Genomic DNA, 24,537 nt, shown 5'->3' with positions numbered 1-24,537 from the left:
GATGATGAGCTGCTGGAGATGTTGGTGAAGACTCAGATAGTAGAGGCATGTTTTCATATCATAACAATACTTGTGTACATCCCACCCATGGAAACGGCTTCCTGAGGCACTTTTAATGATATCAGGAGACCTCAATCATGTTTCTCTGATGGACTCAGTGGGGGATGTGGTAGAGAGATGCTCACTGAAGATGGTGGAGGCCAATCTGAATAACTCAGATCCACTTCATAACACCTTGATGGGCCAAAATGAACAGTGGTGGTGGACGGTTCCTCTCTCTTTGATGCAGGACAGACATATAGAAGATCCATTGTACCTTCAGACATCAGGCTTTTTAATTCTGCAAATGGTAGATGAGCTGCCGGACAAATGAATTTCCCTTTGGGGATTAATGAAGTAATTCCCTAACCCTCTCTCTTTTCTTATCTTTTCTTACTAAATTATATTTGCTGTTGGTCTGATAGGTGGATTTGGTGGTAGCTATCGATTCCCAGCAGTTGTTGCTTTCAATAAAGTTAACCATGTCATTATCTTAGTAACCATGACACAAAGATTGTCAAATGTTGAGGAAGTACGTCTTATATCTAGAAACATGACCTTTTCTCAAACCTAAGAAGTCTTTGCACCAATTAACTATTATTATAATAATATATAACATTATGGTGTTGCTGTAGGTGCGTTATTTCACGAGACACTTCCATGGGTCGTATCAGAGAGTTGGAAAAAAGAAAAAGACCTATGGTTGTTTTTAGGTAGGAGGACTTGAAAACAATAAACTAGTTTTTCAGATCTAATTTAGGATGCATTTCAATGCATCTGATGTTTCAATACATGCAAGCGAATTCATCTCCTATGACAGCAATGTGACAGTCTCTCATTTCAACACAGTCATCACAGAGAAATTAAAAACGTAAATGTTCTCGTCATAGTTCAGTTCTCACCTGCAACAGTTAGCATTCTTGCATTCACATTTGCATTTGAGACAGGACTCAGTTTGTATCTGTTCACAGCCTGCAAAGCTGTTATCCCACACGCAACTGAAAAAAAGATGAAAATAAAAAAGATGCAGTGATTGGGCTGATGATGAACGAGTGGATTTGGGGGCATCTCGGCTAATGATTCACATCATATCCATCTAGGGGCCAGTCCGAGCAATTAAAGTGTCAGCCTCCTCCTTCTACACTTTGCCTCTGACTCCAGACTATCAACACAGGCCATGGATTTCTTTCAGTACTAATGATATGTTTAGATACCTGCAGCGTGCCACACATGCAAATCACAGTTTTTTTTCTTTATTGCATCTGGATGCTCAGACAAAAACCAGACCGAACAGACCTCGCTGTTTGTTGTCGGTGGAGAATTTACCAAATTAGACAAATCCACAACTGTAAACAGGCCGACGCTGCCAAACTCTTCCTCTGTCTCTCAGCAACAGTGAAGTGCAACTTGACACTTGTTATTCAGGGGAGTCCAGCCGGAGTGTGACTCACTCACTTTCTTCACTGAGTCACTATTTCCAAGAAAATGTGTGTAAAGTTTGTAAAAAGGCGTTCGCTCCATCTGCCCTTCGTCTGTCCTCCTCCCTCGTGGCTCTGCCTCGCTCACTCCTCTTTTCAACCTCACTCTCCACTCTCTCCTCCTTCTCCTCCACCTCCTGCTTTGTCAACACTAATCTCTCATACCGAACCCACACACACACACAATCTTCACAACATGTAATTGTGTATTACCCACTCTTGTTTTCTCCACTTTCTTCTCCTACAGTACCTTTAGTCGCTGATTACTCCTCACCCTGCTGCTCTCTCGCTCCAACTCTAGACTTTGGCAAACATGTGAAAACATATAATTATTCATCACCTGCACTTCTAAATCCTTTCCATCTCTCTCCATCTCTCTCTTCCTCCTTTCTTGACACTTCTGGCCTCCTCCCAAATCCTATTCTCTCCTTCTCTCCCTGGTAAACATGTGTAAACAGGGAAGCATCGCCAGGTTCACAGGAGCCTCTTTCTGCCGCCGCCTCGTATTTGTGGATGTTACTCTGATCAAAACACAGTGTCACCCTTTTGAATATGGAGGAACTAAAATGAATAGCCCCTGACGTGTTTGTGTGGTGAGGTTCGGCTGCTTGAGAAATAAGCACTTCAGCTGAGAGCCACCGCCGCTCGTCGTCGCTCTCATTCTCTCTCTCTCTGCCTCTCCTTTACCTCGTTCCACTCTCTTTCATCCCTTTATAAGATGTGTCTGTTGTCATGTTTGTCAGCTTCAGCTTCAGCTTAGTGACGTCAACACTGGCCTCTGTTCAGCTCCGACGTGCAAAGAGAGGAAAAATCAAGCCTTTCTTATAAAAAAAAAAGAAAGAAAAAAAAAAGGCGCCTTATCACTATAACGAAGCCATCTGGACCGACTCGCTGATGATTTACCAAGAACAGATGTTTACCTGTAGAAAACAACACTCTCTCCTCCGAGTGCATCCATGGGAAAGCGTCTCTCACTCTCCGTCATCTCACACAGAAACTGAGGTTTTCCAGCCATGACGGATTACGTGGTTGGTACCTTCACCTTGTTGAGTTGTCTTGTCTTCTATAAAATCTGCTGCCGTATACACGTTTCTCTCTCTCTCTCTTTGCAAAAAGTCACTTTTTCTCGCCCTTTTCCCGCCGTGTTTATCTCCTTTGTTCTGAGAGAACATTTTCAAAGCTGATGAAGGTGGATGCTGGAGGGGATTTCGTTGAGGAGATGAGAGGAGAAAAAAAAAGGGTTGGAAGAGGAATACTCCCATGCAAGTACACACACATGCACAGAGAGTACACACATCCATGTAGACACACACTTGTTTGAAATCGCAGAAGGGTGTTAGAAGAGAGAGAGAAAGAAAGGAGGGGGGGATTGTTTCACCAAAGAAGCAAGAGAACGAGCAAATCAATGGAGGCATGATAATGAATTATTTCCTCGCCAGAGCAGGAGTTAGAGGAGAGAGATAAAAGCAGACCACATGCTGCGCCACTAACAGCCTGGGGGCAGCTGCCTGTGAATTATGGTGCGTTGGAACACACTCGCCGCCCTTGGGACCCATTGGTTGCAAAGGAAAGAGAAAGGAGGGAAAAAAATTAGAAATAAGGAAGCTGCAGGAAGAGAGACGGTGTGACCAGAAGGGAAGTGTTAGAAAGGGTAATAGGTCAAAGCGAAGCCCCTCGAGTCGCTGCGAAGCACGGATTTACATCTCTATGGCTAATTAAGGACGTAAAGATGAAATTAAAGTGGTGGAAATGAGAGAAGGATGGATAGATGAGGGAGATGGAGAAGCAAGTGGGGGGTGGGTTTATTCAGCATGTGTAATTATGAGAGATATTAGATGTCTGACTCTGTCACCATGCAAAGTCATGTCTTAATGATCCCTACATGATGTTCAAGATGTAATGGGGAGATTTTTTTTTTTTTACAAGAACGTTTCTGCTTCAAATAACCAACACGATCTGCACTGAGGAAACCGGGATTATTCAACTAGTGTGAGAGAGACGCAGAGACAAATGAATTACAAGTGCAATTTGTACTTGAGCGCAACACGCTCAACATACCCAAAGCAAACATTAGTCCAACTCTTCTCTTTGTTCTTCCCTCAACAGAGACGTACCGCTGAGACTCTCCCATTTTAGGTACTTGATTTATACTAAGACTTAACAACTTAAAAAAAAGAGTTGTGGGGAGTAATAACAATATATGCCTGAGATATTCAAATATCCTGTTGGTGAGTACATAATGATTAAAATAAGAATTAAGGGATATATTAATAAGAAGGAATCTGTGGTTTTTTGCTAGTGGCTGATGTTTTAATGTTATCTTACATTGCAGGCAGTAAAATCGTAACCTTGACTGAACTTATTTAATTAAGATTCTTCTTCTTTTGAAAGAGAAAAATCATCTGCAGCTCCTGCGGTCGTGTACATCATCCATCTGTGTTGTAAAGTGTTTCTTGCCGGGTTTGCTGCTTAATTAATCCATCAATTCAATGTGTTTTCCAAAAATTCGTTTTGGTGTCTCTCGGAGAACACGTCTGGATTCAGCAACATGCAGCTGTTGTTTTTATTTCTGGGTGGAGAAACCAAAGCCCAGCGGTGCAGAGAGAGCAACAGGGCGAGTTTTGCCAGTTGAGCAGCTACAGTGTAGAAAAATAATTGTGGTGCAGCATCTCACCCTGGTATTCGTCCTTATAGAGCTCAAAACAAAATCTAAAGATTGTTGTGTGAGATTTAAGTCAGGCTTTCGTAAGATTTCACAAGATTTCATAATGTGACATTATAACAGTCTGGACGAGCAGCTACAGATAAATCTATAAAAAGAAGAAAGAGTTTGCACTGTTTGAAGTGAGGTGCATCAGCAGAAGCTTTTTATTTCCTACGAAGATTGTTTTGGGTTTATTTCCAGTGTAATCAGCGCCGTCAATTCCAGTGTAATTGGCTGCTTGGAATGAGAGCAGCTGCCTCTCTCTCTCTGTATTTCAGGCTAATTCACTGATCCTAGAAGCCCCTTGCACGTTCAAGTGCACGCCGTGTGATAGTCATGGTCGTCCCCTTGCAGGTTTGACTGACACCTGTGCAGAAAATCACGACCGTGCTAACATATAATCTTCACAGTAAACCTCCAGCCGAGGGCTATATCTTGAACGGCTGTAGTTGGGTTTGAGTGAGGCAGATATGATAAAGGAGACAAACCTGTAGTGTTAATTCCCTCAGTGTTTGAAAAAAATGATCACAACAAACAAATGATCACACAATCTGACAGATATAAGGAGAAAAAATCTCAATGTCTGACAACCACAAGCTTTAAAAATACATAACAAAACCAGAGGAAGACTGCAGCCAGGGCTAATGCTCATTCCCAGGGACTTTTCTCTTTATAGAGACTAAATACACAGCTCAGCTTCCCTACAGATATTGTCGACACAGGATCTATATATCATGCTCAATTTACATTTCATTTTGCTCTCCTCTCCTTATGTTTCCCACTCAAGATGTCCACATGATTGCAGTGTGTGCACTCAGGGGTAATACACTCCTATAGCTCACATCCTACACATATCATCCTTAATTGTTTATTATGTGCAGTGTTCACGTTGCTTATATTCTCTACCTCTCCTCTCCTCTCCTCTCCTCCTCTCCTTCTCTCTCCTCTCCTCTATTAAGGGGATCAACTAAGTGTTGCACTAAATAAATGATTCGGACAGCCACAGTTGCCATGACAACTCACCAGGCATCTCACACAATTGTATTCAGAGCAGACTGCTGGATGACCACTGGCTGCACGGAGCCATGTGAGTTATATGTGTGTGCGTGTATGTTTGTGTGTGCGACTTAACGACAGTAAAAATGGATTTGCATGTGTTCGCGTATGATTGTCTGTATTTGTGAGGTAATTATAGAGAAGTGAAAATTAGATTTGCTGTTGCTGCTACATGTTAAAGAGAAAGTGGTTAAAAATAATAATTACAGCAGAGAGAAGGAGCTGCGGTTGTCCAGTTTAAAATAACAATCCATGATTTCATTCACATTAACAAATATACATTTATCCACTTTATACAGACATACATAATTGATGTAACTTGATTGACTCAAATCATTATGTATCTTGACAAAGTGCTATATTTACAATGCCATGCAGCTAGGTGTTTGGCCAAACAAACATGTTTCTCATTAATGTGTTTCAGTGAATGGCAGCAGTGATTTGTTTATAGAAGCAGAGATCAGTGGCGGCTACAATAAGGCTGATTACACAGTGAAACCTGCAGGACACTGAGGTTGTTTTTAACACTGATTAAAAATCCCCTTGACCTCTGAATCCCTGCAAAATAGTAAATTTAGGATTGTTGACTCAGTACAGGGAAAAGAAAACATGTAGTAAAAAAAACAATCTCTCTTCCTCTCTCTCTCTCTCTTTGTAGCATGGAAGACCAAAGCCTCAACACTCCCTTACCTGTTACTGCAGCTACAGCAGACACTGGGTAATTACCCAGGAAAAGAAACGACACTTGGAAGGTTCCAGGAAGCCCCTTATACACACCAGCAATTAGCTGTAAAGGTCCATTGAGCTGTAATGAGGCACCAGACTGGAGGAAAGGAGAAGAGAGGAGGCGGAAAGGAAAGGAAATGAGGGTAAAGGAGAGGAAAAGTGAGGGGACGGGAGGTGGGGTGTAGGGGTGTACAGCCAGTGCACTATTTGTATTTGAGTTCAGATTCTGGCTTTAAAAAAAAAAGATTTGTTATTCGTATTCAGGAAGAAACTGGAAGTGGGCGCACTAGAGACTTCCGCCGAGCTAGCCGGCTAACTTCCACTTTAGCTCTCGGCTAACTAGAATGGGAATAAAATAATTTAATCGTGCGGCTCTGCTAGACTTTCCAAACGTAATCTAACTGAATGGATCATATTCTGGTAGTGAAACGAGTCGTTTCGCGGGGTTGTGACACTCAAAAAAATGTATCCACCATTATATAGCTGCTTCTTTTCTTGTTAAAGTGCATTATAGCCACCTACTGTGTTGGAGTGTGAACCAGAGTCACCTGGTTATGTCAGAGCCGGCCCTCCCTATAAGCGAACTAAGCAGCTGCTTAGGGCCCCGCAGCCACTAGGGGGCCCCCAAACTTTGCTCAATCATTTGTCTAACCGTCTCTGACAAAGTGTAACCCTTGACCCAACTGGCAACAATGACCGTGACACCAACCTGATCTCACAGAAATGCGTGAAATGACCACGAACACCTAGTACCAGATTCCGTGCTCCTTTCACGTAATGTGTTAAAATTACGTGAAAGAAGCACGGAATCATTCTCCACTGAAAGCCAATGAGTCCAACTTCCGTGAGATGGCCACGCAAACCGTGTCGTGGTGGATGCACGCATTTTCAGCTTCAAAGACACCCCCAGTGCGTCAACAGCCTGACGAACGGTCACTGTCCCTCCTCGTCACATGCTTAGGTGCCCGTTTTTTTTTGTTTTTTTTTTACTTTTCCTTAAAGCTTTATTGAACCTGATGCTGCTGTGTCTGACGTAGTTTACGGCAAGGACGTCCTTTCGGTTATCTATTTATTTATTTATTTATTTATTTAGTGATCATGGTGTTTGGTGCAGAATAATCAATCAATAAATAAATAAATTAGGTCGGAAGCTTAGTCAGACCGGGGGGGGAGGAGGGGGGGGGTTGTGTATTCTACAGGTGAAGACCACTTCCGCGTTCAAAAAGCTGCTCTGTTTAATCAATATTCTGAAGAAAGATCTGATTATTAGCCACAACGCTGTAACCATCCAAGGAAGACTGTGTAACAATATTATGTGCTTCTGCTGAGTCCAAAAGCCCTGTGTAATATCAACTTTATTTTAAGAAAACACGCTTTGTTTCCAATGTCATATCACGGAGAAGCACTACATTACCCATAATCCTCATATTTATCAGCGACGTGTCTGATTGGTTGAGCTTGCTGTTACCAGCAAATGAAAAAATAAAACAAATTGAGCTTATATTATTTTCTTAGTAACTAAAAGGTCTTATAACATCTTTTTTGTTTTCAACATTGAATAAAAAAACGGTGCTATATTGTTAAAATTCAACAATAAAGTGCATAAAAGTTGGCTTGACTTCTTTCTTTTTTTCTTTTTTTTCATAATTTTCATCAGCATCTTTCTGGTCCACATCACATCACATTAAATGTAATTTTTAATTCAATGAGTGAAATTTTATTTTTTATCTGAAAAACATTAGCCTATTATGAATTCAAGGGTCAGAGGTAACTGATTAGTGTTAAATTTAACCTTTTTGACCCTGTTTCCTTGAAGAAATCACTAAGACTTTGATGCGGGAAGCTGAGATTTTGATTTGATTTTGTTCAGAGCACTAGGGACAAAGTTTCTGTAGAATTTCAGACCTGTCGGACGTCCAGAAGGGTCACAGCTGACCGTCCAGGCTCGTTTCTCGGCCTTCAAAGCCTAGATTTAGAAGCCTTTTGTCTAATAACGTCCACATTCTTGGGGTTATAAGGCTGAAAGTTTAATGCATTTGTCCGGGGCCTAAGGCCATCCACCATGTGCAATTTCAAACCCGTACGACCTTCACAAGTGTCAAAGGTCACTGATTTGTGACCTTTTTGACCCCGTTTCCTTGAATAAAACACCAAGACTTTGATGTGGGAAACTGAGATTTTAAAATGTGGCCCAGAATCTCTAGTAGATTGTGTGTGCAAAGATTCAGAGCTCTGTGACATTCAGAAGGGTCACAAATAGCCAAAAAGCAATGCTCCTTTCTCTGACCTCTTATTAAAAGAGAAATATTTAAGCAGCAATTCTTTAATAGCTTCCAGATGCTTTGGCCTATCAGGCTGAATTTTTAGCTAAAGGAGCTGGTGTACGATCAGGAAGTAGGGGAGCTGTGCATAAAGCCAATTGGTAAGTGTCAAAGGTCACAGGGGTCAAACATCAAAGTGAATCCAGCCATTCCTGCTTTTTCTCAACAAAACATACACGCTTTAAGTTATCATCATGAAATATTAATAGGTTGTATATCAGAGAGTCCTCTATCAGAATATTTTGGTCCCGTAGCTCTAGGGGCCCCAGGGGGCCCCGGGGGGCCACTTGGCTTTCCCATGCTCCCACAGAGTTGGGCCTCGGGGTGATGGATAAGGGCCTCACCATGAGTCCACAGGCCAAGTTTCAAGTGATTTGGTCAGTTTCTATGGAAACGGCGGCCTCAAGGATACAGAGGAATGCGGCTGTTTGAAGCCCCGCCTCTCGAAAAGTAATGGCTCAATCAGGACCAAACACACATCTACGCGTTCGTCTTGGGCCCCCGAACCAAATATTACGAAATCAGAACTGCACGACTTTTGGAAATGTGTTTTGTCTATTTAAGCTTTTCAGACTCAGAGTCTGTCAGACTTAAAGCGTGAGAGACCCTCTTAGTCAGAAAAGCTGAAATAGACTAAACACATTTCCAAAAGTCGTGCAGTTCTGATTTCGTAATATATGGTTCGGGGGCCCAAGACGAACGCGTAGATGTGTGTTTGGTCCTGATCGAGCCATTACTTTTCGAGAGGCGGGGCTTCAAACAGCCGCATTCCTCTGTATCCTTGAGGCCGCCGTTTCCATAGAAACCGACCAAATCACTTGAAACTTGGCCTGTGGACTCATGGTGAGGCCCTTATCCATCACCCCGAGACCCAACTCTGTGGGAGCATGGGAAAGCCAAGTGGCCCCCCGGGGCCCCCTGGGGCCCCTAGAGCAACGGGACCAAAATATTCTGATAGAGGACTCTCTGATATACAACCTATTAATATTTCATGATGATAACTTAAAGCGTGTATGTTTTGTTGAGAAAAAAGCAGGAATGGCTGGATTCACTTTGATGTTTGACCCCTGTGACCTTTGACACTTACCAATTGGCTTTATGCACAGCTCCCCTACTTCCTGATCGTACACCAGCTCCTTTAGCTAAAATTCAGCCTGATAGGCCAAAGCATCTGGAAGCTATTAAAGAATTGCATTTCTCCTTTAATATGAGGTCAGAGAAAGGAGCATTGCTTTTTGGCTATTTGTGACCCTTCTGAATGTCACAGAGCTCTGAATCTTTGCACACACAATCTACTAGACATTCTGGACAACCTATCAAAATCTCAGCTTCCCGCATCAAAGTCTTGGTGTTTTATTCAAGGAAACGGGGTCAAAAAGGTCACAAATCAGTGACCTTTGACACTTGTGAAGGTCGCACGGGTTTGAAATTGCACATGGTGGATGGCCTTAGGCCCCGGACAAATGCATTAAACTTTCAGCCTTATAACCCCAAGAATGTGGACGTTATTAGACAAAAGGCTTCTAAATCTAGGCTTTGAAGGCCGAGAAACGAGCCTGGACGGTCAGCTGTGACCCTTCTGGACGTCCGACAGGTCTGAAATTCTACAGAAACTTTGTCCCTAGTGCTCTGAACAAAATCAAATCAAAATTTCAGCTTCCCACATCAAAGTCTTAGTGATTTCTTCAAGGAAACAGGGTCAAAAAGGTTAAATTTATCACTAATCAGTTACCTCTGACCCTTGAATTCATAATAGGCTAATGTTTTTCAGATAAAAAATAAAATTTCACTCATTGAATTAAAAATTACATTAAATGTGATGTGATGTGGACCAGAAAGATGCTGGTGAAAATTATGAAAAAAAAGAAAAAAAGAAAGAAGTCAATTTGTTTTATTTTTTCATTTGCTGGTAACAGCAAGCTCAACCAATTAGACACGTCGCTGATAAATGTGAGGATTATGGGTAATGTAGTGCTTCTCCGTGATATGACATTGGAAACAAAACGTGTTTTCTTAAAATAAAGTTGATATTACACAGGGCTTTTGGACTCAGCAGAAGCACATAATATTGTTACACAGTCTTCCTTGGATGGTTACAGCGTTATGGCTAATAATCAGATCTTTCTTCAGAATATTGATTAAACAGAGCAGCTTTTTGAACGCGGAAGTGGTCTTCACCTGTAGAATACACAACCCCCCCCCTCCTCCCCCCCCCGGTCTGACGTAGCTTCCGAGCGACCTAATTTATATATTTATTGATTGATTATTCTGCACCAAACACCATGATCACTAAATAAATAAATAAATAGATAACCGAAAGGACGTCCTTGCCGTAAACTACGTCAGACACAGCAGCATCAGGTTCAATAAAGCTTTAAGGAAAAGTAAAAAAAACAAAAAAAAACGGGCACCTAAGCATGTGACGAGGAGGGACAGTGACCGTTCGTCAGGCTGTTGACGCACTGGGGGTGTCTTTGAAGCTGAAAATGCGTGCATCCACCACGACACGGTTTGCGTGGCCATCTCACGGAAGTTGGACTCAGTGGAGAATGTTTCCGTGCTTCTTTCACGTAATTTTAACACATTACGTGAAAGGAGCACGGAATCTGGTACTAGGTGTTCGTGGTCATTTCACGCATTTCTGTGAGATCAGGTTGGTGACACGCATACGTAAACGTAACGCAGACTGTGGCCGTTGTCCGGTAACGAGCGCGCACCACCCCTTCCCCTTCTCTCCCCCCTGGCCCCCTCCCTCCCTCACACACTGAGATCGCGATTTGCGAGGAGGTGATTAGCTTTTGGACAGCGACGATGTCCAAAAGGATATATCCGTCAGGTGCGGAAAATAGGAAAAAGAAGGTCAAGGATGAAAAAAAAAACAAGGACAAGGTAAGGCTAATTAATGTTATGTTTACTAGATGTACGTTTAGCCGAAAAACATGTCGGTGCTTGTGTTAGCTCACTTAGCTGGCTAGCTGCTACAGACCAGCCTGCTGCAGTTAACATGTCCTGGCTGATTTTAAGGTCTGTTTACAGTGAAAAGATAACAGCTGTTTTCCTGTGAGGGGATAAAGGATCAATCACCCATTTATTAATGGCTGTCATGTTGCCACATCCTCATCCCCTGTGGCTGGTTCCAGTCATACAGTTGGTAAGTTTCTTGTTTGTTGCCACAATATGTTTATCTCTGTTGGAAAATTAAATTGTGTGTAAAGTGGCTAAAAAATTCTACTAATCTTCTCCACAGCTCCATGGTTACTGCTGATGATGCTGCTGACCCAACCAACATCCTCTATCTTCTTCTCAACTGAAGTTTTGTTTTAAGGGTTCTAGAATTTAGCTGTACAGATAATTTAAAGAAAATAAATCTGTTCAAACTGTAATCTTTTGTAGAATCTTTTATCTTTCTGCTACATCAAAAGTACTGCCGGTTTGGAGCCACTTATTGCCATTCACAATATTAACATTAACATTCAGACAAAAACAAAGTAGAAGAAAAAATGACAAGTGCAATTAGACAGCTTTAAGTGTTTAGACTCTAATTAGTAATGAAATATCTGCTCGCCATCATGTTGATAGAGGTACAATAAAATATGCAAGGGTTGCATACGGTAGCTGGTTTTATGAATATGTGATGATACACTGTGAGGCAGGGCCCCCAATTTTATCCTGCTTAGGGCCCCCAGATGTACAGGGCCGGCCCTGGGTTATGTGCTGTTGCTCCTCTGCGATAACGTAAGGGACTGAGGCCCCTTCCAGACGAATACCGAATCCGATCTTTTTCTTAATCGTTTTGAAAAAAATCTCCGTAAACACAGCATCGTTTTCAGAAATACCTGCGTCCACATGGATCCAGTGAAAACGACCCAAAACGCTGTAGTACATCCTCCAGGCGTGTGTGGAGCGGGTGGAGTGTGTGTGGCGCTGTAGCGCTGCCACACATAAACACTTACGACAGAGAAGAAGACGGGAGTCCCCGCTGTAATTCAATAGAAGAAGAAGTCCCTTCAAACTCAAACATGGGATTAAATGTTGACAGGGAGTCGTGTCAGAGTAAATATGATGATCAGTGATGATTAAACAGGCGCGATTCAGCCGCAGCGTCTGAGCGACCTGACGGTAGTCGGCCGTTGTTGTTACGTCCATATAGGCTGTTGTGCAGCTGCTGCAGCGGTGTGTGTGTGTCTCAGGTTACAGGTAGAGCGGCGGGGGGCATGACATCATCGTTTCAGAAAAAAGCCGTATTGGCCGTCCAGACGAAAACGCTGGGGCAGCGCTTTCAAATTTTCCCACTCTGGGACCCGTTTTCACCCCCTGAAAACGCCGTATTCGTGTGGACGCGAGTCCAATCCGATAAAGTATTTATCCGGCTTCGAAAAAAACGGATTCGTGTGGACGGGGCCTGAGCCTGAGGGCTCTCTTCACCAAAACCATGTGGCAGTGTCTTGTGCATGGATGTGATTGGCTCAAAACATGCATGAATATGTTTTTTTGTTCTGTTGTTTTAATCTCTTGTAGTTGGCTCAAAATAATGCTTGAAACACGCATCAAAACGTTTCTTTTTCTTTAGAAAAAAGCTCCAGAATAATGAGGAAAAACTATTCTGGATCAAAGCATTATTTGTGTACTTCCGAATAATGAATTCGGGTTTGGGTACATCCCTAAAATAAGGATATGATGGAGGCAACGTGGACAGGAAACAATGGAAAGCAGGGGAGAGGGGTGGGGGGTTGGGGTGTTATTGTATGTGTGTAGAAGGAACCTCCAAGACCTCCCGTTCAAAGTCACTTTGTTGTTAAGAGCTTAGCTGGAGGTCTCTCGCCCACTTGGCTGTCAGAGAACAACAGACTCCCCTTGTAAAAGTGATATCTGATCTCAGCAAGATCATTCGTGCAGATTAAGGGCAAACTTGAGTAACATGAAAGATCAAACCTTGACGGGAGCTGCCGGGCAGCAGCACAAAGATATTATCTCTGCTGTTGAGGAATCGTGGCGCTCTCAGAGCTTCGCTGGAAACGTACAAGGTGCAAAATGGAGCCAGGAGAAATATCTTCACCTAATGAATGTCTGCTGTATGAAAATGGTGTGGAAGTGAAAATAAATATGTCACATGTGATTTCAGATTGTGACTCTGAAATAATATCATAATATTAACAAGATGTCTTTCAGTTAATGTTTCATAGCATTACCATAGCAACTATATACATATGTATTTTTTTTATCTGTAAACCTGTATACTGTATGGATGTAAATGAATGTGCATCCCTGTGAATGTAGGTACTTTATATAAACATGTTCCACTGATGGAGATAATGCACACACACACTTTTCCTCTTGTGAATAATACAGCTGTATCTATGATAATAACAGTATCAGTCATTATTATCTATAAAATGTTAACAACATGCACTGTGTGAATACAGAATTTTTTTTTCATAGTTTTCTCTCAGTTCCTCAAATTTAAGACATGATCTGTTTTACTTTATCGTTATTGTAAACGAAAATGTTTCAGGTTTTTTTTTCTGTTGCTATTTCAAAAGCTACACTACTACAAAGCTACACTCTGTCTGTTCGTGGCCAAACTTCATGATCTGACTTTAAATTGAATAAAAAAAAAGGGAAAATATCTTTAAACTTATATAACACCAACAACAAAAAAATAAATAAATAAAAGAAAGCCTAGGTCCAAGTCTATATGCAATTTTCAGGTGATCTGAACTGTGAACCGTGAACCAGAACAAAGATATGTACATCCTTAAGGTGTTACATACACACACGCACAGCACACACACACCCGTGCACACGCATGCCCACAAGCACAAAGAATCTTTTGACCTCTATCCGACCCTGGCTGCTAATTTTCTGTCATCACATGAACATTTACAACCTTTTCATTTTCTCTCCACCGTTTCCACTTTGTCTCATTTTTAATTTCATTTCCCCTGCTGGTCTTTCCCCTCCAGAGTGAGTAAAAACCTCTTCTCTCCTCCTCTTATCTTCGCTCCCCCGTCCTTTCCTCTCTCCATGATACTCTCCTTTCTCCTCTTTTTCTATTTCATCCCCCTCTTCTCCTCCTCATGCACCTTCTCACTTCCATCTATGCAACTTCAACCTCTTGATTAATTAGTCAGACATGCTGAGTGGCCCCACTTAGAGGGGAAGAAATGCATGTGCAAAAAAAAGAAAAAAGATGGAGGAACAATGGAACAAGGAGAAAGTAGCCTGATCCTAATTAAACGCTCACCAACTGTGTGTGTAAATAACAGTGAGAAAAGAAAAAGTGCACTTTACCATGTGGTTCTGAGAGCTCAATGCACACAAATGTCCTGTTGATACAGAAAACAGCCTCAATTTGACAACACACGCACGTCAAAGAAATCACAACACATGCAAATAAATGTGCTGCAAATTCATATACAATACAACAGAAGTGTTTCCAGTGGACACAAGCCTGGACGTTACCATGGAGGTGCAATCCCAGCCATGGTGGCCCAGACTCCAGTCCAAGCCCTGGCACTTTGCACCATATCATCCTTTCATATCCTTGATGATGATTCTGCAGTGACTCAATGGAGACACTGAACAACAAGTCCTGTTCATCACTTATTATAGTGTTGCTTGGAAACATGTTGCATGTGTTTTTTTTTTTTTTCTCAGATTGATGCAAATGTATTTTTCCTGAATGTGCAGCTCATTTGTTCAAATGCATGTTTTCTTATGCAGTGCATTGAGCTCTCAGGGCCACCGTACTTTACATCTTAGCAGTTTTAATGCGAAAATTCACTAAATAGGATCAAATGCTGGAGTCTGGACTATATCTCTGTTAAATCCGACAAGTAAATCTAAACTTCATGAAATCAGAAACCTTCACAGCTGTCAAAATGCTTCCAGCGTTTTTATACCAGAGAGAATCAGAAAAACGGGATCAGTCGCTGAAAATGCAGTTAGGCTGTTGATCAAAGAGCGATAACTTTCAGATATAACTTCACACAGTAACGTCAGCACACGATGATGGACAAAGAAAAAGAAAAACTGACAAAGATAAAGAAAAACAAAACGTCCTCCTCCTCTCCTTTAGTTTTCTTCTCATCTCCTCCTTCAAAACTTCCCACTTTTTTCCTGCTGTCTTTCTGCTCCTGCTGCCCCGCTGCTTTCTTCTCACATGTCGTCTTCCTTCAGGTGTTTTCTTCTTCTGCTCCTCTGTGGCGCTCCCAATTTGCTGCCTTGCCGACCCAGAGTCAATCACGAAGATTTAGTAAAATAAACAAGCCGCTGCTGACACAGGGAGCGAGGCTCCTGAGCATTAGTTGGAATTCATGACCATAATTGTTTATCTTTGTTGTGCTGCTTTCACGCTGATCTCTGCAGGATGTGGAGGGTCTCCAACAGTCCTAAAGTTTCTGCATTTAACTTTTTTTTACCATAATCACACCAGACCTCAAGTTTAAGGTAAATTGGAAGAGTAACAGCCAATAACATCACAGTAGTGAGCCGGACCTGAGGGGGTGGTGTTAGGAACGCTGCTGTCTTTGTCGAAGCTGCTCTCCACTTCTACCTGTGACCTCGGCTTTGTGGCTTTAATGACTCATCATCCACTGAAGGTGTATGCAATGAATACATGTACCCAAATACTGAGGGAAAGCCAGTATGAGGTGCAATGCGGCCATCTCAGATGATACAAAATACCCATGCAGTCCATTTATGACCTCTGGGTACCTTGACAATAAATAATAGTTTAATTATTCAATTAAACTATTCAGCACTCAACAAAGTGGGGAGTCAAATACAAAACATGCAAACAAATCAGAGTTAAATGCAAATAACGTTTAAAAAAATTCTATAAAATTAAGATCAACAAGATACTGACTCTGGATATCTAGTCTCCTCTGGTAAATCTTTTCCAAAGTTTAGGGGCCCAGAGAGCAAAGGCCTTGTCTTCTGTTGATTGCAACTTGGACCCCAGAGTGGTGTGAACAGTGAATGACCAGAAGTTCTCAGACTGGTCTTGGTTCATAGAAGGATAAAAGCTCAGAAGAACTAAAAGAATTTTAAAATCAATCCTAAAACAAACAGGCAGCCAGTGTAGAGATGTGAGGTTTTGAGATGATGTGAGCACATTTTTTGGACTGGGTGAGAATCTGAGCTGCAGCTTTCTGAACCAACCTGTAGGTGGTGGATTGATTTTTTACTGTGGTGAACGCAGAGGGAAATAAAATCGAAAATACGTTTCTCCAGATCTGTGTCTGAAATAAAGGACTTGACCTCGGCTGTATTTATATAAGTGAACTTTCTTCACCAGCGGTATAAAGTACAAATCTTGAACAATAATGACTCAGAGATTTTTTGGCTGAGGGCTTAATGTAGTTAATCAGTTTTCTATGATTAGATTTTTTTTTTTTTTTACAGACCAACTTCAGATTTATATATTCCATGTGTCTGCACAACAAGCTGTGACCTTGTGTGACTGACTGTGTGTATTACATCTGCAGGCTACAGATATCTCTCAACAAGCTCACTCACGTATCAATGCACCGTCGTCTCGTTTCAAACTGTTCATGTGAATCATTTCAGCTACGGCATCGGCGCCAACATCTGCAAGGTAAATGTCTGCACATGTATTTACTGAGCAATAATTGTGTACAGTGGTTCTAATTTGGATACAAAGGGCACATGTACGATCCCTCCACTCCTACACAGTGTTGACAGCAAAAATAAATGTTGGGAAACAGATCCCAGTGAACCAGTTACCAGGAGGGAGCTACAGAGCTGATTTAAAGTTATTATGCCCTTATCTCTGTCCTGCAATATGCTCTATGGCAATGAAAAGGTTGATTATTCACTGTGGCACAGAACGAGAGTTTTTTTTTCCAGCTTTAACTGAACTAAACATAATCATCCACAAATGCCAAATGTTCTCTCGAGCTTTTACATTTGTACATTTCCCCTCTCTGGGTTTTGGACCATTGGTCAGAGAATGTCGGCGATTTGAAGCCATAAACATTAAACTTTGCAAACTCATGGTCCATATTTGTTAGTGATTTCTAACAGAGGATAAAAAAAGGTTGAAAAAACAACTACAACAATAATCATTTGTCTATAAATGTGGGGTTACATTACATTACGTTACTGTCAGGACAACTAAGTGTTACAAACACATGGGTCAATTGAAGGAGTCATTTGTGATCTTTTCTTATAAAGATGAATATTATTTAAAAAGAAACATGTCTAGATGTTGTGTGGCCTCATTCCACCAATAACCTTCATACTGTGAGAGTTTTGGATCAAAATAGTGATGGGTTATTTCATATATTTTGGTCAGGGTGGATGCTCCAGTCTGATATTCTGTAAACAAGAAGCCAATACAGGACGATTAAATGTTTCTAAAGCACTTCTCGTGCGTCTCGTGTCCTCTCAGGATCCTGTAGATGTATTCCTACTCTACATTTTTCTGGTTACTTATAAAGCCGGTTAGTTTTAAGAACGGGATTACAGTAGAAACGACTTCTGCCAGGCAAATATAAATGTGATTGTCATCTCCTGGTAAGTGCCAGTAATCTCTGAGGCTATATCAGTAACATTCAGAGAGCAATATTGTTTCAGTATAATTATAAATCCATATTCTTGGAGAGAGAATTAAACAGTATCTACTTTATAGAGTTTCAAAGGACGCAGTCAAGAAAAACAAAAACATGTGTGTGGAAACAACCTGCTGGGCTTGTAAAAGGTAAAATAAGGGCAAAGAAATCAATAAGAATGCAATCATTTCAAGGAGTAGGCTGCTCTCTCTCCAAGCATATTCTCTCTCTCTATTCAATTTGTGGTAAAAAAAAAAAAAAAAAAGATCTGGGTGGCAACCGAACGGAGCTGTGTGGAGCGGTGAGCCTGTCAAGGTTTATACGTTAAATAAAGCAAAGACAACAGAGGGGCCAAAACAACAATCAGCGTTTCTTAACAGCACGAGTTCAGCGACTGTGGGAGCAACAATGAAGCTGGAGTTTATCTTCTTTGTGAAACGGCCGAAGGGTTTTTATTCTTACATCAAAGCTGCAGAACACAACACAACATATCAACAGAGGAGAGCCATGAAAACTTGTGGAGGAACTGCTGAGCACACTTCCTGCTGCTGCTGCTGCTTTGAGTTAGAGCGACTCCAAACATGACTAAAGCTCCGTTTCAAATGTTTTCACCTGAGATCAGACAAGGAGCTCGACAGATAGAGCATCAACCGTGGCAAAATCCTTTTCCACATCATTTTGGTGTATTATTCCTATTCTCTTTTCCACGCTTATTACCATATTGTAAGTTTCCACCCTGTTGAACACACCTGTGATTCCTGGCTGCTCTCCTTCCCAGACCGTTCATCATTCGCTGATCACAAAACCCACACACACCCACACACACACACAATACACAGACTCACCTGCAGTGATACACCCACACGCTTGCATGCAAACTTGCACAATTCCACACTATCAACATTATCCACAACACCAGATGCACCACTCAAAATTAATTACTCCCCCTTGATGTTGCCTGTTCTGCAGCCCAACAGTTAACCTTGAGCGTCATCTGATCAATAGCTTGTTTTATCGCTCCCAGCCCACTCCTTCAACTGCTTGTCAAACATAAAATGCATTGACAAACGTGTCCTGAAACCTTGCAGGCAGGCCTGCAGGTAAATAGGCACCAAGAGATCTGATCGCTGCCCATCTGGAAGGTGAGGGGGAGTGTTGACGAGTGATAGCAGGATGGTTCCCACTAAAACCAGTCATTAGCAGGCTAAATAAGTGCTGAGGCTTAATGGACCCACACAAAGCTGAAGGTATAGAGCCCTAGAAATGGCCACCTGCCACAGTTCACTGCCGGATTCATCAACTTCAGCAGGTTTTTATCACAGATTTGGGTTCAGATGTCGGTTCTTTCAGGGAAAGTTTAGCAGCAGGAGGTTGCCACGGCATCCAGGAGTTTTGATGGTGAAGCTATAGCGACATTAATGGTGAAATTCTGATCATTGGTCTTAATAAGGTGAAATCTGCCTGTGCGCTCAGCTGCTGGTTCAGTCCAAACCCCCAAAAGGCTATTATGGCTGTTCCAGATGCTATAATCATAGCTGCGTCTGGGCACATGGACCGGTGTGTAATTATCAATTTATCTGTGGCTGAAACACTTTTTATCCTGATGGGCTGGGAGGTCTCCAGTTCCTGAACAGTGGCGACGGCGTTTTGTGTGTGTGTGTGTGTGTGTTTTTAAAGGTTTTAAAAAGCCCAGGTGACGTATTTACTCCATCTCAAACTGCAGGTATGTTATTAGCACTCAGACAGGTTGGGTTCAATGTGCAATTACAGGGCACATTTATGGGCAAAGTGCATTGATGTTCTTTTTAAATAACACACAAGTCTGGACTTACGGAAAGCCGTGTAGAACTCGTGGAGGCTGAGGTGTCCGTCGTTGTTGTAGTCGTCGTATCGCAGCAGGTCCTGCATGTTGCACTCCAGCAGGCTGTCCTCCAGGTGCTCCTTCATGGAGATCTAACACACACATACACACACACATGATGTAATAAATTATATATCATAACAAAAAACGAAATGTCTTCCGTTAATAAAAATGACTTCCTGTAGAACATGTGGTGATATATAATTATCCTACACAGCTATGAAATGTTCACACCTTATCACAGCCTTTACTTATCTTTTCTCTTTTGCCTTCAACGTCTTTTTACTCAAAGCTATCTTCTGTAAGATACAGCCACATTATGCATGCTCGGTACAAATGTAAATCTGACATTTTGGAGATATCAGACACATTTAACATTTACGTATTCTTCTAATAGCGTAGCCTTGGCACTTCTTGTGAATATAAACAGCTGTGATCCGCCTGTCTCCCACAGAAACCCAATGGGAGGAATCACAAGAGCCTCCATTTAATTACAACTGTACATTTGCCTAGACCCTGCATTTGACATACTTGAGTTATAATGTATTATCTAAATTAGCCTGCTGCTGCTCCCTGTTACAAAAACATACAACATAATTCTCGCGAAAGCTTCGAATTTCTCTGTTCCAAGTGGAACAAGAAGTGATCAATGAGTTTCCAGCGAGAGCAATGGAAGTAAATTGCCTGAGTGAATATAATTAGCATTTTAAGCAATGTTTAACATGAGCTTTTTTCATTCCACCAACAGAGAGGACGTGATTTCCTTCAGAGGGAAAACGCTTCATGTACATCAACACCTGAGTCACAGAAACAGACTCATTCTAAGAGTAATTACGGCACTTCCCATTTAGGAGGAGTGGGTTAAATATGTAATCTGGAATATAAGTGTCTCTGATTTTCTCTCCATTTTAACAGGACCTCTATCTTCCTGCTTTACACTTTGCACAAACTGCACCTGAGTTAATTCAAAGACGTTCCCCTGGGAAGACGCACCACTCTCTACCTCCTCTGTTTGTCATTTATGAGCCCTCTCTTCTACTTTAGTGGTGCATCTTTCTCAGGGGAGCCATCTTTGAAAAGGTGATGTTCTGCAGTTTTTATGGAAATAAACAGAAAATGCAGCTTCTGTTTAAAAAGAAAATCCACTTGCACTATATTCTGTAAAGAAACTGTCTTCTATAGAGGTATTATGGTTTCCAGTAAAAGTGGCAAACACTCAACATAAGTCTGTATTTGTCAAGACGGCTCATACTAAAAAGTGCTGGAGAAGCATTTAAACACGTCGTCTCACCCTCATCATTTAATTTCTGTGGTAATTTTCAATCACGTAAAGTAAACCTGGGGAAATTAAACATTAATGAAGTAATCTCTGCTCCATACCACACACATAGAAAACAGATTCTCTACAGTGACAACACATTTAGCCTTGTTTTAAAGTCTCTGCACATCCACACAGGTGCTTTCAAACACTTTGGCTAATATGACTTTTACTGTGGTTGACAGTGAATTCTGGACGATACCCAGTGTGGTGGCCACAGCACATGGCACCACTGGAGTTTAGTGTTTTTTGTTTTATTTAGATCAAATAATGACACCAACACATAGTGTTTTTTATGTAATTGGCAGTTTGTTAATCGATTGAGTGCACACATTTCAATTGACAGACTGTTGGTTAAAGTTTTCTTTTGTCTTTTTGAATTAAAACCTTATCTGCTTTTGCACGCAGCTCTCCCCACCTCCGAAAAAGGAAGTGGTGTCATTCAAGATGGAGGTGGGCAACTTACAGTAGAGGTGCTGGGGTGGGGCGATGGCATGTTTTAGATTCAGTATTGAATGGATTGTTTGTTTCTGTCCCCCTTTTGTCTCTTTGTCAGCTGGTGTCTTTATAACCAGTCAGTTTGAATTTAATTTGTAAATAAATCAACAACTGCTTGGTCCCTGACACCCAGGTGATGTGTCATATTATTCACCCGTGTGCATGTGTTTGGACTGTGGGAGAAGGTGGAGAACCCAGACAGAAGGGCGAACATGCAAACACTACACCACCATATTACCTACAGGTAAACAGCATGTGTTGACACCGACCTGGATTAAACCTGTACAGATGGTGGGCTGTACTTTGTTTGTTGTTTTCAACAATACAGTCCTTTCCTCATTGTGTTTTGTTGTCAACTATAGACACAGTGTGTCTTGTTTGAGGTTAATTCTCAAACTCTCTTTAAAAACAAGGTAATATATTTTATTTTTCTACTTCATGAGCAAAGCTTGAAATCTCAGAAAAAAACCAAAACAGCAGCTCTGAGTCAGCAGCTGAGTGGATCTGAGCCTCGGGGGCAGACAGAAGGTCTGGATTAGATTTTACTCAGCAGATGTGAATACGGTAAGTGTATCAAAATGCAAAGATAGATAAAATAGACTGCTCACACTGCTGGGACTCTGTGGCAATGATGATGGATGATAATTTGAGCTACAATGAGACACTTACTTCCACTTACTGTATATTACTGTATAACACAAAGTGATTTGTATGTATTTAGATATTTCAAATAATTCTAATGAGGGGTTTTATTTGAGAGTTTGCTGATGCTACTGCGCTGCTACATCCTCTAGTATTGCTGTTGTGATGATTGATAAAAAGTCTCTGGGGGGATGTGGGGTGACATGCCAGAAAAAGTTTGAGAACCACGTTAAGAGTATTACGAGGTAAGTTCCACGTTTAATTCCTACAGCCATGATTTCCAAGCCTAAAAATATTTTAAAAAAACGGCCTCTGTGCTCGTTCATCTCCTCCAATTGATTCTATATGGAGCTGCACATGTGACATGGCAGATTAAGGGATGTGACTCTTCTTCTCTTGTTACTGCCTACAGCAGACTGCAGCCATGTGTTCACTGACTCAGACTGATCTGTCCTTGGGTATTTGAATAATATATTTCAAACCCAAAGTACAGGACTTCACCCTCGGAGCCCATCTGTGACACTAGACACATCTCAGACCGAGACCGTCTGGATGGATGGATGGAGGACCGAAATTCATCTGTGAATTCCTTTGATACTTAAAAGCATTAACTCACTGAATTTATGAATTCCTACACAATAAGAGTGTCTCGTCTAAAGACTTCCTGGCAACATGTCAGCATTAGTAATTGCCAGCTGTGATTGATCAAAATCTTTCCTTAGATTTTTAATGCAGTTCCACCGAGAAAAAAAAAAAAAAAAAAAGGATTTTAATATTTATTTCTGCTGGTAAAACTAGGCCAAAAAAATCACTCAGTATTTTTAATTTCAAAGGCGACAAAGTGATGTCACTTACAACCACAGTGAGATGACAAAAGATTAATTACCTTTAGCATTTTTTATGTCTATATTTAGCTGTATTTCAAAAAAGTGATGTTCTCTCTCTTTTGACACATAGTACTGTAAGTGCTGGAGCACAATTAAAACAAAACATATTAAGATCATAAAGCATGTGACAATTCTTCCTGTTGCAATGACTCACTGCATTATAGCAGAAATCTAATTAACACTCATCTCTGATACCAGATGACACCCCAATCATTTCATTTCCTCATCCTGCAAATATCAACGCCAGTCCTCCTCCCCACAGTCTTCCTGACCATTTCCCATCAGATCCTAATGGGAACGATAATCCCAGTAAACGTTTTTCATTGTTAAACAAGATGATTATATGATTCCAGCCACAATTCACTCTTCACTCCGTCCGCTTTATAGATTGACCACATGGTCCTCGATGTTCTGTAATAACTCTGGTGGAGAAAAGCATGAAAGAAGAAAAATCTCTCTCTCCAGTGTGAGCTGGGACTGGCTCACATTTAAAGCGTTAAGGATCTCATTAAATACAAGAAAGGTTTTCTGTTATTCTTTGAAGATTTTGTTCATGATGACAGAAAAAAAAGTCTCACACTTTTAATCTGCAAATATCTCGGATGAAGTTTGAAATGTGTGTTTCTTTGTTGCCACGCTCTCATATCAGATTTATGGTAATAAAAGTTATGCAATTCATTAAAAAAAAAAACGTTTCCAAATACAAATCATGTTTAAGTTCCAGGCACATGAATAAAGTGAAGATGCTTTTAACCACTCTGCATCCTCATCCTCTTATTCAGGCTGATACCAGCTCCACACTCACCTTCTCCAGCTCGTCGCTCACCAGCCGGTTGTCCTTGTTCACATCCAGGTACTTGAACATGGTGTCCACCAGTGCTCTCTTCTCCTCCATGTCTCTCTGCTGGTTCTGCTCCCCAGTCCTCAGCACTTTGGGTTGCATATCCAGCAGCATGCTCTTCAGCTTGTTGTACTCCGACATGGTGCACGCATTGACTACAAGAGCAAACACACAGATATGGAAGAAAAGACACTTGATTAACCTCAATTATATAAGGCAAATTCTTTGGATGGAGGTTGTAAATTGGATTAATGTGTTTTCTAAAGGAAAAGAGGGCAAGAGGGATGGATAATGTGCGTATTTGTGTGTGTGTTTGTATGTGTGTTTACTCATTTAAAATGTTAGTTTTTGTTTGCATAATTTGTCTGGCAGCTTTTACTTGCAGGGGGTCCAATTAATTACAAGTAATCCTTGAGCACACATGAAAACAAAAGGTAAATATCCTCATTTAGAGCCCTCTCAAGCTTCTTGTCCTTTTTTGCTGTGGGATTAGAGCTTGTTTCAAAACCAGACTCAGTGTCTCTAGCTCTAGATTCCCTGCAAGGTTCTGCCTGATGAGGACGCACAGAGGAAACGAGAGACAACAAATTA

The 24,537-nt window shown here is 41.3% G+C and overlaps 1 protein-coding gene across 4 annotated transcripts in view; it reads right to left on the bottom strand.

The window, feature by feature from the left end:
- The window catches only part of fstl4 (follistatin-like 4), a 332,552-nt gene that overhangs the window by 47,972 nt on the left and 260,043 nt on the right, over nt 1-24,537 (bottom strand). For all 4 annotated transcript variants that reach the window (XM_085797187.1, XM_085797188.1, XM_085797189.1 and 1 more), the window contains exons 5-6: nt 23,911-24,101; nt 19,732-19,852 (exon numbers count right to left, since the gene is read on the bottom strand). In XM_085797187.1, the coding sequence (XP_085653313.1) occupies nt 19,732-19,852; nt 23,911-24,101 (312 nt within the window). The remainder of the gene's footprint in view (nt 1-19,731; nt 19,853-23,910; nt 24,102-24,537) is intronic.

This window comes from Trachurus japonicus, chromosome 14, assembly GCF_045865225.1.
Source record: "Trachurus japonicus isolate A0001 chromosome 14, Traja_1.0".
In the NCBI taxonomy this organism is placed as follows: Eukaryota; Metazoa; Chordata; class Actinopteri; order Carangiformes; family Carangidae; genus Trachurus; species Trachurus japonicus.
This window is presented reverse-complemented; position numbering and strand designations above follow the sequence as displayed.